This window comes from Taurulus bubalis (genome assembly GCF_910589615.1).
Source record: "Taurulus bubalis genome assembly, chromosome: 10".
NCBI classification, from domain to species: domain Eukaryota; kingdom Metazoa; phylum Chordata; class Actinopteri; order Perciformes; family Cottidae; genus Taurulus; species Taurulus bubalis.
Window position 1 is genome coordinate 4402313 of NC_136598.1, and position 15864 is coordinate 4418176.

The 15864-nt window shown below is 44.2% G+C and overlaps 1 protein-coding gene across 1 annotated transcript in view; it reads left to right on the forward strand.

Moving 5' to 3' along the window:
• cux1a (cut-like homeobox 1a) overlaps positions 1-15864 on the forward strand; it is a 49499-nt gene that overhangs the window by 29717 nt on the left and 3918 nt on the right. Inside the window, exons 6-19 of the mRNA XM_079225399.1 lie at positions 404-527; positions 2747-2823; positions 3307-3373; positions 7682-7730; positions 9533-9637; positions 10183-10371; positions 10560-10618; positions 10939-10981; positions 11128-11224; positions 12499-13305; positions 14032-14115; positions 14638-14739; positions 14857-15398; positions 15502-15643. Of these exons, the coding sequence (XP_079081525.1) occupies positions 404-527; positions 2747-2823; positions 3307-3373; positions 7682-7730; positions 9533-9637; positions 10183-10371; positions 10560-10618; positions 10939-10981; positions 11128-11224; positions 12499-13305; positions 14032-14115; positions 14638-14739; positions 14857-15398; positions 15502-15643 (2487 nt within the window). The remainder of the gene's footprint in view (positions 1-403; positions 528-2746; positions 2824-3306; positions 3374-7681; positions 7731-9532; positions 9638-10182; positions 10372-10559; positions 10619-10938; positions 10982-11127; positions 11225-12498; positions 13306-14031; positions 14116-14637; positions 14740-14856; positions 15399-15501; positions 15644-15864) is intronic.

Here is a 15864-nt window from a genome sequence, read left to right on the forward strand (position 1 = left end):
AGGCCTATTTATTACCCCAGTTATGTGTTAGATTTATTTCAGGCTGCCCCATACAGAGCTCACCCGTCTGCAGGTTATGGGGTTTCAGCACTAATGCAGTCCTAATGAATACAGCATATCTAATGTTGGAGAACGGTGAATATTCTATACCAGTCATGGATGTAAAGATTAGGTGGGAGCCATAGGAGCCAAGGCACTTGTCTGGGCCAACAGAGGAAGAATGTGGAGTATGAAATGTGGTTCCTTAAGCAAAGGTCAAAAGGATTATCGTCATCACCGCCATTTATCAAGCGTAGGAACAGACCACTATGGTCTGTTGTCCATATAGTTTGCAAATTGCCCATATTTGAACTGTTCTTTCCTCTTCTCTCAGCGCCTGACTTTCTGTTTTTACCTCATCCAGAGGTGACCATTAAGGCCTTGAAGGAAAAGATCCGAGAGTACGAGCAGTCTCTGAAGAATCAAGCTGAGAACCTGGCGCAAGAGAAGCAGCTCCAGCTACACAACGACTATGCAGAGAAGGAGAGGTAAGAGTGAGTGTGTGAGTGTGTGTGTGTGAGTGTGTGAGTGTGTGTGTGTGTGCGCTACAGTAGAAGTGTTTCAAGTCATAACATTATTTTGCCATTGCCAACCTTTGGGTCATTATGCCCTCAGACTGAACTGCTAAGATCCTAATCTTTGAATGATAGATTTAAGATTTATGCCTATATTCAGCACAGCTATTCACAACTTAATTATTTCTTCTGAGCTTATAGTCCTTCTTTGTTTTCTCTCATAGTTATCAGTTTAATCAACAAATTGCTGCCTCTTGCTTCCCTGGTATTGCCTTCTATTAACAGGAGAAAGTAGGAATGGAAAATGAATAAAAGACAAAGCCAGCATTTCTGTCATGTGGGTGCTTGCCTTTCTTGTCTTGATGGGAATCGACACCCCAGACTCCTATTTTCTGTCCTTTACCACAATATCTTCAGTGTTTTTTGTTCAGAATAATTGCTACCACAGACATCTGTGTCTGAAAATACTAACTAAACTAAATGAAACCCAGAAAATGACCATACAATGTCAAAAATTATGATTCGGTGTCACTTTATTTTGATACAAAGTAATTTATTTTGATTTAATAGGTTACTTCCTTTCTAAACCCCATTTTCAAGGCATTTTAAAGTGTGTGGTTGTCATATACACATGAAGCCTGTGGCAGTAATAAATAAGCTCAAAATTGTTGCCAGATATTTAAGGAACCTGAAAAAAAACAATGCTGACCGAGAAAAAAACAATGCTGACTACTGAATCGATGTATTCACTTTTACAAAAGCTAGAATGAGTCACTCTGATACTTTTCCAAGGATGGAGCCCATTCACCAAATATTGTTTCATTTAAAAACATTCCTGCTCACCTTTCCTCTAATATGACGCTGGCTTGTTTAAATTGTCATGTGAATCCATTTGGGGTTCAGTTTTTTTTCTAATGCATTTGGAGAATCTGTCCACCTTAAATTGTTATTTTGCTCCTATTTTAAATGATAGGGATCAAACAACTTGTGGAAGAGAAATGATGAGCATTCATAGCATCCGCTAGGGGCTTCAAGAGAAGGCACATTTTCACTGAAGGTGTTTCTTCTGTGGTGGTTGATCGTTTCGCAGCATTTCGGATACTGTCTGTTTGCAATCCATTTCCATCAACTTTACCTGCGTATAGGTTATCAAATGGTCTTATATCATTGTCACAGTTCTTCTCAAAAAAGCTATTCCCAACAGTTTACATACTTAGATTACTTACTTTCAGTTGCATCATATTCCCTTTTTAAAGTACGAAGCACTGCCAACCAATGCTCCTGATTTTTTATTTTTTTTGTTTTTCTTTCACACTCTTATACATTCATTGAAACACTTAAGGAGAAACTTTCTCAATGATCATCTTGATCAAAGTCTCTGGCCCACTTTAAGCTGAGTTATAAGCTCTGTGTTTATTAAATGTACGTTACAGAGCTGATATTTCTCCTTGTGTCAATCATCTTGTTGGCGTTGAAGCTCATTGCCTATTTCAGCTGTTCAGCAGAAGATCAATTGTCCAACTGTATTTCCTTTACGTCAGTGTTTTATAGGCCCCTTCCTGTCTGCAGAGCGCTGACTTCCTGTGTCTGAGAGCGGCAGTAAATGGATGGCACCTCTGATGCATTTTATTCTGCAAGGAGTGAGGGAAGGAGGGAGAGAGAGAGATGAAAGGATGAAGTAGAGGGCAGAAAAATAGAGATGACAGGAGAGACAGATTGGCGGAGAAGGGGGGCATCAAAGAGTGCCATAAAGACCGTCTTTGTGCTAGATTATTGATGTTTTTACACGCCATGGCAATTTCTCAGCAGAGCCCAACTTTTTAAATGCTAAGAATGAATCTATTTTATATCCTAGTGGTCTCTCTCTCTCTCTCTCTCTCTCTCTCTCTCTCTCTCTCTCTCTCTCTCTCTCTCTCTCTCTCTCTCTCTCTCTCTCTCTCTCTCTCTTCCCCCCCTCTCCTCGGGTGCAGTGTGCCCCAGTGGCCAGACATTCCAGACTAATAGGGCTGCTTAATGAGGAGTGGGTTGTGTTGGGAGGATTTTAGTGGGGAAAACACTTCAGAAATGGTGGGAAAATAGAGAATAGTTGAAGTCGCCACAAAGTGTGAGCCCAAGATTTACTGACTCAGTATCTCTATCTGTGACTTTCTGCCCCCGGCTTTCTTTTTCTTTCCTTCTGTCTGCCTCTTTAGGAAACTCCAGGAGAGCCAGGACTCCATGTCCTCAAGGTTGGAAGAGGCCGAACACAAGGCCCAGTCCCTACAGACAGGTACTCGTCCACATAGACTTTACAGACCTGCGTACAGTTTTAACCAGCCCAGACAAAATGGCAACCATATCACTTACTTTGAGGTAATGCTGGCTTTAAATCCTCTGAAAACTTTAAAATCTTAAGTATTTCTCATTGCTGACGTTGGGAAGTTACATCCCCAGTGAAGTTTAACACTTAATCAGCTTCATCTGGAATAGGTGGGTGTGGTTTTATCAGATTGACTGTGGCCTCGCAACATAAGAAAACAACTCCACCACGGTCACTTCGGACCAGTGAGAAAAGCACAGCTAACGTCACAAATCTCTCACGTGAAATAACCCAAACAGTTTTCTTTGTGTGTGTAAAAAATGTAGTAGGAAGCTGTTGAAGAAATACATTTTCAGTGCCTTTTTTTAAATATATATTTTTCTTACTTGGATGTAAGCTGACTTGTAAAAGGGGAATTCACAATTGACTTGACTCTTTTATTGTGTTTTACAGCACTTGAAACAACTCAGGCCGAACTCTTTGATTTGAAGACCAAGTATGACGAGGAATCCACAGCAAAGTATGTGTCTTGGTGATCTATGTGTGTGTTTGTGGGTGACTTCTCCCCTCTGGCTCCTCCATAGTCTGTTCCTGACATAATCATCCTGTTTAGTGAATCTCCTTGCCTGGAAACTCCCCCCATCTCTCCCAAACAGCTGGATTGTCTCCCGCAACGCTCGACGGCCTCCAAATCCCAGCATTACCCACTCACTTTAAATACTGACGGGGATTGTAATGCATTGTGCAGCCACGGCAAGCACCAAAATAGAGATTTTGTGTGTGTGGTGTAGGCTACAGCGCTCTCTGATTGATCAGGGTAGCGGCGGAGAAGAGAGGCGGGTGAGGGTAACTTTGAGATCTCCGTCTAGAAGCCAGACGGGCTTCTAAAAGGACCTGTAAGATAAGGTGGCTTCAATTACTTGAGCTGTGGGCATCTATCATTATCGATCTTATAGTAGTGGCGAGGATGAGAACAGAAGCTTTTCCATGTCAGCGTTCCTCACTGTAAAGTGGCACTTTATGACAGTCACACTCTGTGTTCCCTCGGGGTTAGTACTAGAACCCAAACCAGCATTAAATTCCAAGAAGAAAAACTAAGCTTTTCCTGGTGTTTTATTGGTAATTGGTATACTGCAAAAAAAAAAACGGATTGCAGTTTCCTTGAAACATTAATACTTTCTATAAATCCAGGACTGTTTAGCAAGTAGTCAAGGGCATCCTGCGTGCGGCCTGCACACAAAGTACGGCAGAGTATCAACTTTGCTTTTAAGGTTTTCCCCCACCCCATTTGCCATGCCCTGAACGCACAGTGTCTCTCCATTAACAGAGTTGTTAAATTGATTGGCTGTTAAAAAGAGATCAATCCCTCTTCTTCTCTTCCTCACAATACTTTTCTACCTCCCTCACTCCCACACTTTGTCTTTTGTCTTTAGCATTGTGTGTTTGTGGGTGTGTGTGTAAGAGGAAAAGCGACAGGAAGTTATTACATACAGTATTATGACACTAATCAATAGGTTTCATAGACTGAATCTCCCCCCATGACCGGACTGCATCGCTCCTCTGCATTCTCTCATTTCTTTACAGTTCCATTTTCTGTCCTTGTCTGTTCCTTTTATGTCAGAAGGAAACACATTTTGAACACGTATAGTAGGCCCCATTTGCTTACAGAAGGTATTAAACACATGCCGGCCCACACACACACGCACACACACACATCCACATACAAACACTCACTCACTCACTCACTCGCGAGCCTGAGGCAGTCAGGGTCCTTGACTATGTGGCGTGCTGTGATCTGAAATTTTAATGCAACGCTTTAAAGCACACACAAACCCTCTCTAACCCTGCACCCTCCCAGTCCTTGGAGTCCTTCCCCCGTTTACTGCTTGGCTGAGCAAATCGCCAGTGTTTGGCTGAACACAACTTTTAACCCTTCGACTGCATATATTTTGGCCCTGCAAAACACAAACGCCATACATATCATGCACTTTTTCCACACACACACACACACACACACGCTCTAAACTTTCCACTAAGGAGGACATTGCGTGACAAATCCCCCATCCCCTTGCTGCATTCGGGTAATCTGCCTTTTAAAATACACAACACAACACACACGGACATACACACACTCCCTGAGAATTTGGTCGATGTTGCGGTGCCCGGAGTGTGTGAGCTTCAGCGGGAGGCGGGCCTGCAGATGTAGCGTAGCCCCCTGTCTGTGTTGGCGCTGTGAGGGTCTGGCTGGCTGCGTTTTACCCGTTTAGTCCCTGTTAAAGATTAATGATATATTGATCCCCAACCCCACAGGATGTTGTGTGCTTGTGTGTGTGCTTCTCTGTATGTCTGCGCGTGTGTGGCTTTATCTGTGTATAAAAGCTTGATACCATTTCGGGAAAACCATTTCATTGCTGATAATTAGGAAAGAAAAGCCTATTGACTGTTGCCTGTGTCCATCTCAAGCACACACAAACACAAAATGGCGCACAACATACACGCGTACACACTCTCGCAGCTAGCTTCTTTTTAAGCCGCCTTGAAATCCCCAAGGTAACACGCTGTGAAAACGCAATGTGGAGAAAGCCAAGGAAAGAAAAGGAATGGAGTGATGAAAGCTAGAGGGCAAGAAGCAAGTCAGGGGCTGGAGGCTACAGCGAGGAAGAGGGGATAAGAGTGTGATAGAGGAGGGAAATGAAAATCTAAATCAGGAGAATATCCTGCTGGCACCCGAGGACAGAGGCCGAGGAAGAGAGGGTGAAAGATGAGGGAGGTGGAAGGGGGGGAAAAAAAGATGAAAGGAGGAGAAAGTGGAGGGCAATGGGAAGGGAACGGGTTGAGGGGAAAAGGATAGAGGCAGGCAGAGGGTGGAAGAGAAAAGGAGCAAGAGAGAGAAGATGATGAGAGATGAAAAGGCCTGTCTGAGATGGAGGAAGTACAGTAGGGGCTTAGAGGCTTGTTTCAGAAGTCCTACAGTACTCACTGATGTCACTTGTGCACCCATTGGCTATCATGGTACAAAAGAGTGTGTGTTGTTTGTGTGCGCGATGTTCTATTGCAGCTGTGCATGTACTCTATAGCTCCTCCCTGTGGCTGCTGTATGGAGCTTTGTAGGTATGTTTTGGTGGCCTAAAATTAGGATTTACCATTACGAAGGACCCTCCCATTACTGTTCAGTGTTTGATGAATTAATTCCACTGGGTGCATTGGCTGGCCACGGACAGTTCTGCCCTGCCCAGCGACTGACTGACTGTATCAGGATATGCAGAAAATCCCTTCCCTGTGATCTGCTTTGGCCCTCAGCCTCTAGCTTTGCCTTTATAATTCCCAAATACAGCCAAATCCAAAGGTTATTTAAGAAGACTTTGTGCATCTGTACTTTGATTAAATGATCACATTTGGAGCAGGAGCGGTGGCGTATTTGGGTTGCATTACTACCCATAAATGCTCTCCATTACAAGCTTTTCTGGCTTGTTGGCTCTCTGACCTTACATTTGTGTGTGCCGGAGTGCGAATGAGTGCGCACGTGGGTCCTGCACACTATAGCTTAAGACAGGATAAAAGCTATTGAGGTAGTGTACTATTATGTTGCTTAAATGCATACTAGATCCTTTTAACTGTTGGGGAAAGAATAAAAGCGGAGAGTGAAAAGCTCTCCCACCCACATCTGATTCTTTTTGCTGCATTGCCTGTAGCACAATGTTGACCTAATATCAACTGTGTCTGTTTTGTTAAACACATTCAAATCAGTAGTACTCAAGCCTATGGGAGACAACACTGTTTCTCATACTGTGACACACAAATACAAAAGCTGTGTGGGTTATTGGGTTTCCTCTCAAAAGATCGCAGTGAAATCAAAAGGTCCTAATGGACTCAGCAGTGCACGTGTGTGCTCACATCTTTGCACTCAATGCCGGCCATGTATGCTTATCAGCAAGTAATGTCTTAAATAAACATGCACTGTGTCTTTGAACTGCTTTGAACACCATGCAACGAGTTTTGTAAAAATATGCATGCATTTGTGAAATGTATTTTAGGCGTCCTCACAAATACACACATGAATAAACAGAGAGAATAAACATATTTAAGCAATTATTTAGCCCTGGTTTAGAAGCAATAATTTCCCACAAAGTCTTACAGAAATTAACACATTGTTTTTCTGTTCGGTGGTCCTTGTCCTCAAAGTATCCTCTGCATCTCTGTCTTTGTTTGCAGGACAGTGACAGGTATTCACGTCGCTCATGAAAGAGTATTAAGATATTTCCTCCAAATTTGAAAAGATGTGGTATTATGGGGATGTATTCCTGCTATCTGACCTCTAGCAAGTGAGAGGTGAACCATGGCCTCCATCCAGACCATTAGTCAGACACAATCACACAGCTTCATAGCAGATTAGTCTGCTGTATTAGGACTTAGAGCTCTATTAATGTAATCCCTCTGTTTTAGTGTGGCCTGGGTTTAGGGGCTTACATGTGCACACCCACACACAGACACGCACACATACACACACGCTTAAATACATGTATGCATGCACACATACAAGCTGTTTGGGTTATGGAGTTCACAATCAATGGATTAAGGTGAAATTTAGACAGTAGCTTAATGGACACAGAACCGGCATTTTCTAAATGTGTTCACTCTGAACAATGACACACACACACACACACACACACACACACACACACACACACACAGGATGTGTGCAGAGTGCACTTTTTTTCCCCTGGTATTCTTCTATCCATTCCTTGTTTTTTATCCCTTTGCTGTATTTCTGTGAGTCTCTTATAAGCGCTGTTACATCCTCTGTAGTAACAGTAAATGTCTTTCTCAGGGCCGATGAGGTTGAGATGGTGATGACTGACCTGGAAAGAGCCAATCAGGTAACCCACTCACCATTATAACGTAACGTAATTAACACAGCATTGTCCAAATGATCCATCACACCAGAGTTTTATTATTAAAATACAGAGAAAGTAACAGAGTTCTTAAACTGAAATTGTTAAAATAAAAAAAATGGCCTCCAGTAGGAGGACAAATTAGTGTGGAATTCTTAAGCAAGTACATTTTATTTAATGGATCCAGTCTAGGGTTATTCTGTATTTTTCTTCCTGTCAACAAATGTAAGTAAAATAAATGAATTATTGGTTTCTGTGTAGTGGGTTGACAAAGCCTGATAGTGTATTGTTCTGTGCCATGGAGCTCCATTGTCGTCCGTAAATTGTTCAAAACAAATCCGTGAGCCACAAAGTTGCTCCGGGTCACATGTTGCATCATTACGTTGAATATGGGCTCTGTAGTACATTTTTTGTTGATTCTATGTACACCATCCTGCTGCCGTAGATATTCACCAGAGCACCAAATGTGTATTCATCCGCAGCTGAAAATAGTCCCCAAAAAAGCACTATTTACTCTGGTGTGAGTAACATTTGTTAAACACTACAGTGCCCAGCTGTTTTAGGAGACATTTCTCTTTTTCTTCTAAAAGTTAAACTATATATCCATGACCCTGTTTTTAAAAATAGATTTACATCTTAGGGAACAATCGGCTTCTAGCTTAAGGCGGGGAAAGTTTGAAAGTATTGATGGAAGACCAAAAACAGCACTGTGTTACTGTTAGTTTTGGACGTTTGGGGGATTTGTTAAGAATAGCAAAAACATACACCAGCCTTATCCTTTTAAAATATAAATGTTCTTATGTTCAGTAACCCTAAAATGTGGCTTACATGAACACATAATGACTTATGCTTATCACGGTGAGGGCAGCTGTTTGTTTTACATGTTTATTACACACCTACTAAACCCATCCAGCTGAAATAAGCCCCCTAGCGCGTCCTCTGCCCTTGTGTTGTAAATATTCTTTGGTATCTGTTAATGTCATTGTTGTTAACTTTCATTATTAGCCCAAGAGTATGATTTGTGGCTAAAGGGGTAGCATAGGCATGTAATGTTAATATCAGCCTAAAGGTTAGCGCTCCCACTATAATGCCACACACACTATTCACACTTCTGATTTGAGGTTTACAGAGGATGACAGCATGGCCTCCAGCTCAGTCACAGACTTTTTATACGCTTTTATATGGAGAAAATGGAAAACAGGATTTTTCTCTTGCAACTAGCAGTCCAACTCCCACACAGTCAATAACAGCTCTCAATATGGTTGCAATTAGGAACACTGTGGAATCGGCTCCCTGTAACTCCTAATGGTGGCAAGTTGGCCAGTTTTGCAGATGATTCCCAACTGGAGCGTGGCAGTTTGGCCATAAATACAAGGCAGCCGGTGTCATCGCAATTCTCAGGACTTACATTTTATTTTCAATTTAGGAAGAATCTGCCCTCTGCATTCTCTCTGCCCTGCTCAACTCGAGAATATGTTGGAGCCGCAGACTTTGCATAAAAGGGATCTAGATGCAGAAAAATATTGCCGCTGTCCCATCACCACCAACAACAACACCGACATCCTCATCCTCAAAGACCACTTAGTGGCTGCCACAAGGCAGATTCTACATTGATTCAGGGGCATGATGGCACAACAGGAAGAGCCTTTCTCTTTCCTGGCCTTACTAAAAATGGACACAGATTAAGGGAACATGTACGCCAAGTAAATTAGTAGAGTGATCGTGTTTGACAACGTTAGAATCTTCACTTGTTGATTTTTCTGAAAATGTTCCTCTTCTCCTCCCAGCGAGCAGAAGCCGCTCAGAGAGAGACGGAGTCGCTCAGGGAGCAGCTGTCCTCAAGTAACCAGTCCCAGCAGCCCGGCAGCCCGGCCGAGGCCGACGCCGACACGGTAACACAATTCACTGCGACGCTGATTCACTGCTCGGCTGACAAAGCGGCATTGATAGGCTAAAGATCAGCTCTGCCTATTTATACTCAAAGCGATCAGCTGATTAAAGCTTCAATTTATGGATCACTGTAGTCACTGTTAAAAGTCAGCTATTGCAGTCACTAACAGTGCATCGATTTGTTCAAAGGAAAGGTTGCCCAGGTGGCGATATGTGATTGATGTATTGATTAACTGATTTATTTGACCCGTTCAACAGCCTGCAGAGGTAAGACTTAGTTAGAGACTGATTGCCACACCAACGTATCTGCTGCATTGATCTTTGAGTGCTGGGTAGTTGTGATTGGTTGATTATTTACCTCTGTTTATTGATCTAAAGGAGGAGACCTTTCAAAATGATAATCAGTATATTGATCAGTTTCTGCCTGACTTATTTAGTGATTAATTGAAAGTATCTGAAAGCAGGACTTTGTATGGGTGGCTTTATGAATACTTGTACAGGTTTTATTTTGCTCATTAGCTTAAACTGACGTCTTATTCGGCCTTAGGAACAGCAGACGGAGGTGGCATCGCACTCAAGTCTGGAGGCGGAGCTCAGGGCCAAAGAGAGGGAGACCGCCCAGCTGGTGGAGGACGTCCAGAGACTGCAGGCCAGCCTGACCAAACTCAGAGAGACTACCAGCTCCCAGATCACACAGCTGGAGCAGCAGCTCAGCAGCAAGACTGCCATTCTCAAGGTACCAAGATCACAATCTGCAGATTTTAGTTTTTAATTAGATAACGGTATTTTCAACCATTTTAAAGAGTATTTCTAAGTCAATTCTTTCTGTTCAATGTCTCTAGTTAAGTACACAACATATGAAGTTCCAAGGATTGCTTTTATTATTTAATTCAATTCTATGTAATTTCATCTATTTATCTACAGAATCTGGAGGAGAAACTGCAGAAGCAAGTTGACTATGAGGAGGTGAAGAAGGAGTTGAGGTGAGGAGCACACTGTGTGTGTGTGTGTGTGTGTGTGTGTGTGTGTGTGTACACAGATCTATTTATTGCATGCGTTTGATGTCTTTAACAATGTTAAACAAGATGCGCGTCGTCTTTTAAGATGCGTAACTCAATTGAGTGCCCTTATGAAGATGAAGCTTGTATGTCTGTAGCTTTATATATTGTGTCTCTTGCTCTCTGCCCCTCTATCTTTTCTTGATCTTTTTAAAGAGACAGAAATAGAAAAGCGAGCATACTACATAGCAGATGTGTCTTTGTCGGGGGTTCATATGGATTTTTCTCTCTCTCTCTCTCTTCAGTATCCTCAAGTCTATGGAGTTTGGAACATCTGACTCTGTGCAGGTAAAAGTGGTTACAATTAGTCTTCACATTATGTTGCAGTAACGTAAAAAAGTTTTTGATAAAACGATATCGTACATTTGAAGGGAGAGGCTGGAATGATTTTTGAAAAGTCTCATTTTAATGTGTCTACCTGTCCCCTCCATCAGGACTCATCCAAACCTCTGGAGGTGCTGTTGCTGGAGAGGAACCGCAGTCTTCAATCTGAGAGCTCCGCTCTGCGCATTGCCAACACTGAGCTCAGCGGTAAGTCTGTCCAAACGTAAGTCTGTCCAAACGTAAGGTGATGAGGGCTCGGTTCATCAACACTGGCCAGGCTGCAGACCAGCAAAAATGAAAGAATACCGACAGAAGTGGAGTCCAGTGTTCATTGGAGCTTAGATGAGGGTTCAGCTGCAGGTAAGGCTATGAAGAGATTGCATCAGGTTAGCATAGGTATGCCTCCATATTATTTTTCTCTGAGAATACTTTACCATTTATTTATGTTTTGGGAATTATTTGCAATATTGGGTCCACACAATATGCAAAAGAAATGCAAAACTTTACCATGGCACAGAAATGTTGTTTCTTAATTCCCACATATGACGGAGAAGAAGAAAATGCATATCTTTGAATACCGCAGCAGGAGGTCAACCTGAATAGTATCAAAGATGCATACACTCGCCTCTACATCAAGAATCTTGCCCTCTGCAACAGTGTTTATGGGTTTGAAATGTCATGGCTTTGGGCTTGAATAGTTGAATATCTTTGAATTGATTAACATTCACAGTAAGGGGAGCTTACTGTCTTACTCAATCATGTTACGGGCTCAATGGTTATGCATTAGAATAATATTTCTCCTTGCACTTCCATCATGATGGATTCTAGTAGTTGCAAGACTGAGGGAATATAGTTTATATCTGTTTGTTTTGGTGAATGTATAAATGTAATCAGTCTATATATTTAGGAAATTAGAGTCAGAGATGGGACAGAGCTGTACGGTCTCTCTGTTTTTTGGTCACATGCATTTGTTTTATGCTTAGCCATAACAATTGTTTTTCAATTCAGTTTTATTGCTCCATTTTTCCTGGATGTATTTTTTATGAACTAAAGACTCTGTTACTGCATCTACGATGGAATAATTCAGTGTTTAGGAACACGCTGCAGTAGCATGGAAGAGGACTCACATGGTGTATTGGCTATCTAAGGATCATTTTACCCTGTCCAGTTACTTCCACTTTGTCTGCAAGAGAGGGAGACTGAGCCCTGGGCCAAGCTAATCTGCCTAAGTGGCACAGTGTCAATTGTTTTTTTGTCCTTTTTTTTTTTCTTCCAGGCTGTGGCTTACAAGAAAGGTTGAAATCACAAATGCATGGGCACTTTGTCTGGGGGGGTTGGCAAAAAAGGAAACAAAGTTCACTAATTTGGAAAAGAATTGATAAAGATAACTTTCAACTTTTGTTATTTTTTTCTCTCTCTTTTTGGAACCCCTTTTTTGTTGACTCCCCCATAATGCATGGTGTGTTTGACCTTTCTTGTAGGGTCAGCCAGGCGAAAAAGGACAGAAGAGTCCACACCGAAGGAGGAGACCATGCCCAGCTCTTCCTCGCCCCCTCCTCCCCCTCCCTCTCTTCCTTCCTCCTCCCAGCTCCCCATGTCTCGCATTCATACGGACCCCCTCAACACTGCCACCACCACCACCACCACCACCACCAGCGGCGAAACGCACCCTTTCAGTCCTACGGGCATTGGACAAGACTTCTACTCGCCTGTGTTCCCTCTGGTGGGTGGTAAGATGGCTTTGAACTCCCTGATCCAGCGGCAGCTGCTTCAAACCTTCTACTCCAAAGCCTTGCAGGAGTCATCTGGAATCCCCAGTGGGGCTCTGCTGTTCACCCCCTTCACTCCAACCCTTAGCTCCATCCCTACCTCCACTCCTGGCTCTGGGTCAGCTGCCATCCCTCTGGCAGCCAGCAGCCCCCAGCCTCCTCCAGCCAGCCCAGACATGGCTCCTGTTAATGGGAGCAGCACCGCTGGCAGTGCCCCATCCCCTTCGCCCAGCCACTCTGACGCTACCACGGGAAGTATTTTGGACGGGGAAGACATGGACACGGCAGAGATTGCTCGCCAGGTGAAAGAGCAGCTGATAAAGCACAACATTGGCCAGCGTGTGTTTGGCCACTACGTGCTGGGACTGTCCCAGGGTTCGGTCAGTGAGATCCTTGCCAGACCAAAGCCGTGGAACAAGCTAACGATTCGGGGGAAGGAGCCTTTCCACAAGATGAGACAGTTCCTCGCCGATGAGCAGAACATCCTCGCACTGCGCAGCATCCAGGGACGGCAAAGAGGTGAGGCTGTGTGTGTGTGTGTGTGCGCGTGTGTGTGCGCGTGTGTGTGCGCGTGTGTGTGTGTGTGTGTGTGTGTGTGTCTTGCATGTGTACAGCCCTGCACAGATCCATTAATTAGCTTGTCAATATGGACTAGCTTTTTCTTTCTCTTTCCGAACTCCCATCCTGTGCCACACCTGTGTGTTTTGAGTGAGTTCCTAGTCACGCACTGATCCCAAGAGCCTCTCCTAGCTATTGTGATCAATACAGAAACCTTTCACACATCAATAGTATTGATCGGTGGGAACTAGGAGGAAGGCAGGGGTACTGTTAACTACGGGTAGATTCGATTCGCCCGGGCCTGCTTTTGTTAACGCATCAGGACATTTTTGATTTAAAGGTGGTCTCAGTGGTACACCTAAATATAACCACCCTAGTCCCAGGCAAAGTCTGTGTTAAAAAATAAGGCTGCAGTTAGTATCCCCCTGTTAAATACTTCCTGTTAAATTATTTATCCTTGACTACTAGTAGTGGTTTAATATTCCTGTTAGAGGTAGAGGTTTAATTCCTTTTGGGGCCACAGATGGCGAAGATCAATGCATTTATGGTACTATAATGTGCACTGGATGGAAGTATCCACACATTTCATGTATTTGCAGAGCATTATAGGGCACCACATAGTCTAGCTGTAAAAGACAAAAACACACAAGTGCTGTAACATGGTGTGTGGTATATTGTTTTTAACAGAGGGCTCAGGCCAGCCCCAGCTTAGCAGAGTGTTTCAGGATGTTCCGAAGCGGAGAGCCCTCTCCAATACAGCTTCACACACAGGTCTGTCCCCTTCACAAACAGAGATGTTACGTTCTGTCTGTGTGGCATGTTTGTGTTGGGGTGAACTATATCGCGCGTGTGTGCGTGTGTGTGTGTGTGTGTGTGCGTGTGTGAGTTGCCGTTTATTAACTTGCGGGCAGGCATAGAGATATACATGTGCCTTCAAGGTAACCGCACAATTCCAGTGACTTGCGTCAAAGGAGAAGCCAAGCATGTGTATTTAGGGATTTTATTGGTAGTTGTTATTCTGTGGGGAGCATTTACTGTACGAACCCTGTAGCACGTGTGCATGTGTGAGCTCCAAAGGGACCAGAGAAATGACGACAATCCCTCTAGTGTAGTTGCCTTGCAGCTCAGTGGTGGGAATGTTGTTCTTTGTGCTGTGCTATGGTGTCATTATTTTGTGTCTTTTATAGGCTTATTTTTTGCTCTTTTAGTTTTTCTCTCTGGAGTTGGTTATCTCTGCTTCTTAATCTGACAAGAATGTTCATCTCCTCCCATTCCCCCTTCCTCTCCTTCCAGGTAACATTACCGCCCGCGTCCGCACCCCAGAGGCTGGTTCAGATGAGGCCATCAAGTCCATTCTGGAGCAGGCCAAAAGAGAGCTGCAGGTGCAGAAAGCTGGTGAGTCGTGGTTTTCTTCTCATCTTCAGAGGACTCGAAGGATTTCCGATAATACATTGTGGCTGTGAGTGTTTGTCGGTGTGTCTCACGCCGACCTTTCTTTCCCTCCCTCAACAGACTTGTCCCACGCTCAACCCTCATATGCAGGACTGAAAGGAGGGGGTGGAGGCGGAAGGGGCGGCGGTTCAGATGAGGCTATCCGCTCCATCCTAGAGCAAGCGCGCAGAGAGATGGAGGCCCAACAGACTGCACTGGAGCCCCTCCTCAAGGCCTCATCTTCGTCTTCCTCCTTCGCATCACTATCTCAGAGGGACTTCCTGAACTCCTCGCTCACCGCTCCCCTTCCCCCTTACAACCCCCTGGCACTCTCCCTCAAGAAGCCTCCCAGCTCCCTCTTGTCCTCTCCATCATCCCCGTCTCCGATCCTGGACTTCAGCTCCAGTGTGAAGAGAGAGGGCAGGGCTTCTTTGGGGATTGACATGTCCGTTGACGGAGCTCACAGGCTGGGTCGGAGCTCTGAGGGGTCAGCCCGTTCTGGAAGTTCTGGAGGAGTGGGTTATTGGAGAGAGCAGTGGTGGAGCAACATGCATACAGACCCTCGCAGGGCCATATCCAGCCAGACTGGAGAGGACAACTACAGCCAGGAGGACTCCAAAGAGGTAAGGCGAAGAAAAGGAAAAACCTGTGTCCAACAGTTTTTATTACTCTGCTTTTTATTCTGAGGGTTGCACGTCTGAGCCACTCTCCGTCTTTGTATTTCAGGGAATATTGAGTGACAGTCTGTCTCGACACAAACCGTGGAACAAGTTGAACCAGAGGAACAGAGAGCCATACCTCCGCATGCAGCCGTGGCTCAATGGAGACATGGGGCAAAACACACACATCCAGCAAGCTCAGAACCAAGGTAAACAAAGCACATACACACACACTAGCATAGCACATATAGTATATGGATTCACACAACCAGGCTCTTTGGGCTAGAGCATTACTCTGAAAGCCTGATTAGAGCTAGTGGCTAGTTGTTACTGTCAGTCTGTCACACACACAATCCCCCCCCCCCGCCCCCCCTCCCTCCTCTTCCCACCATCCCCCCATCCTCAGTGCTGTGGCAGTGTCAGCCAGCAA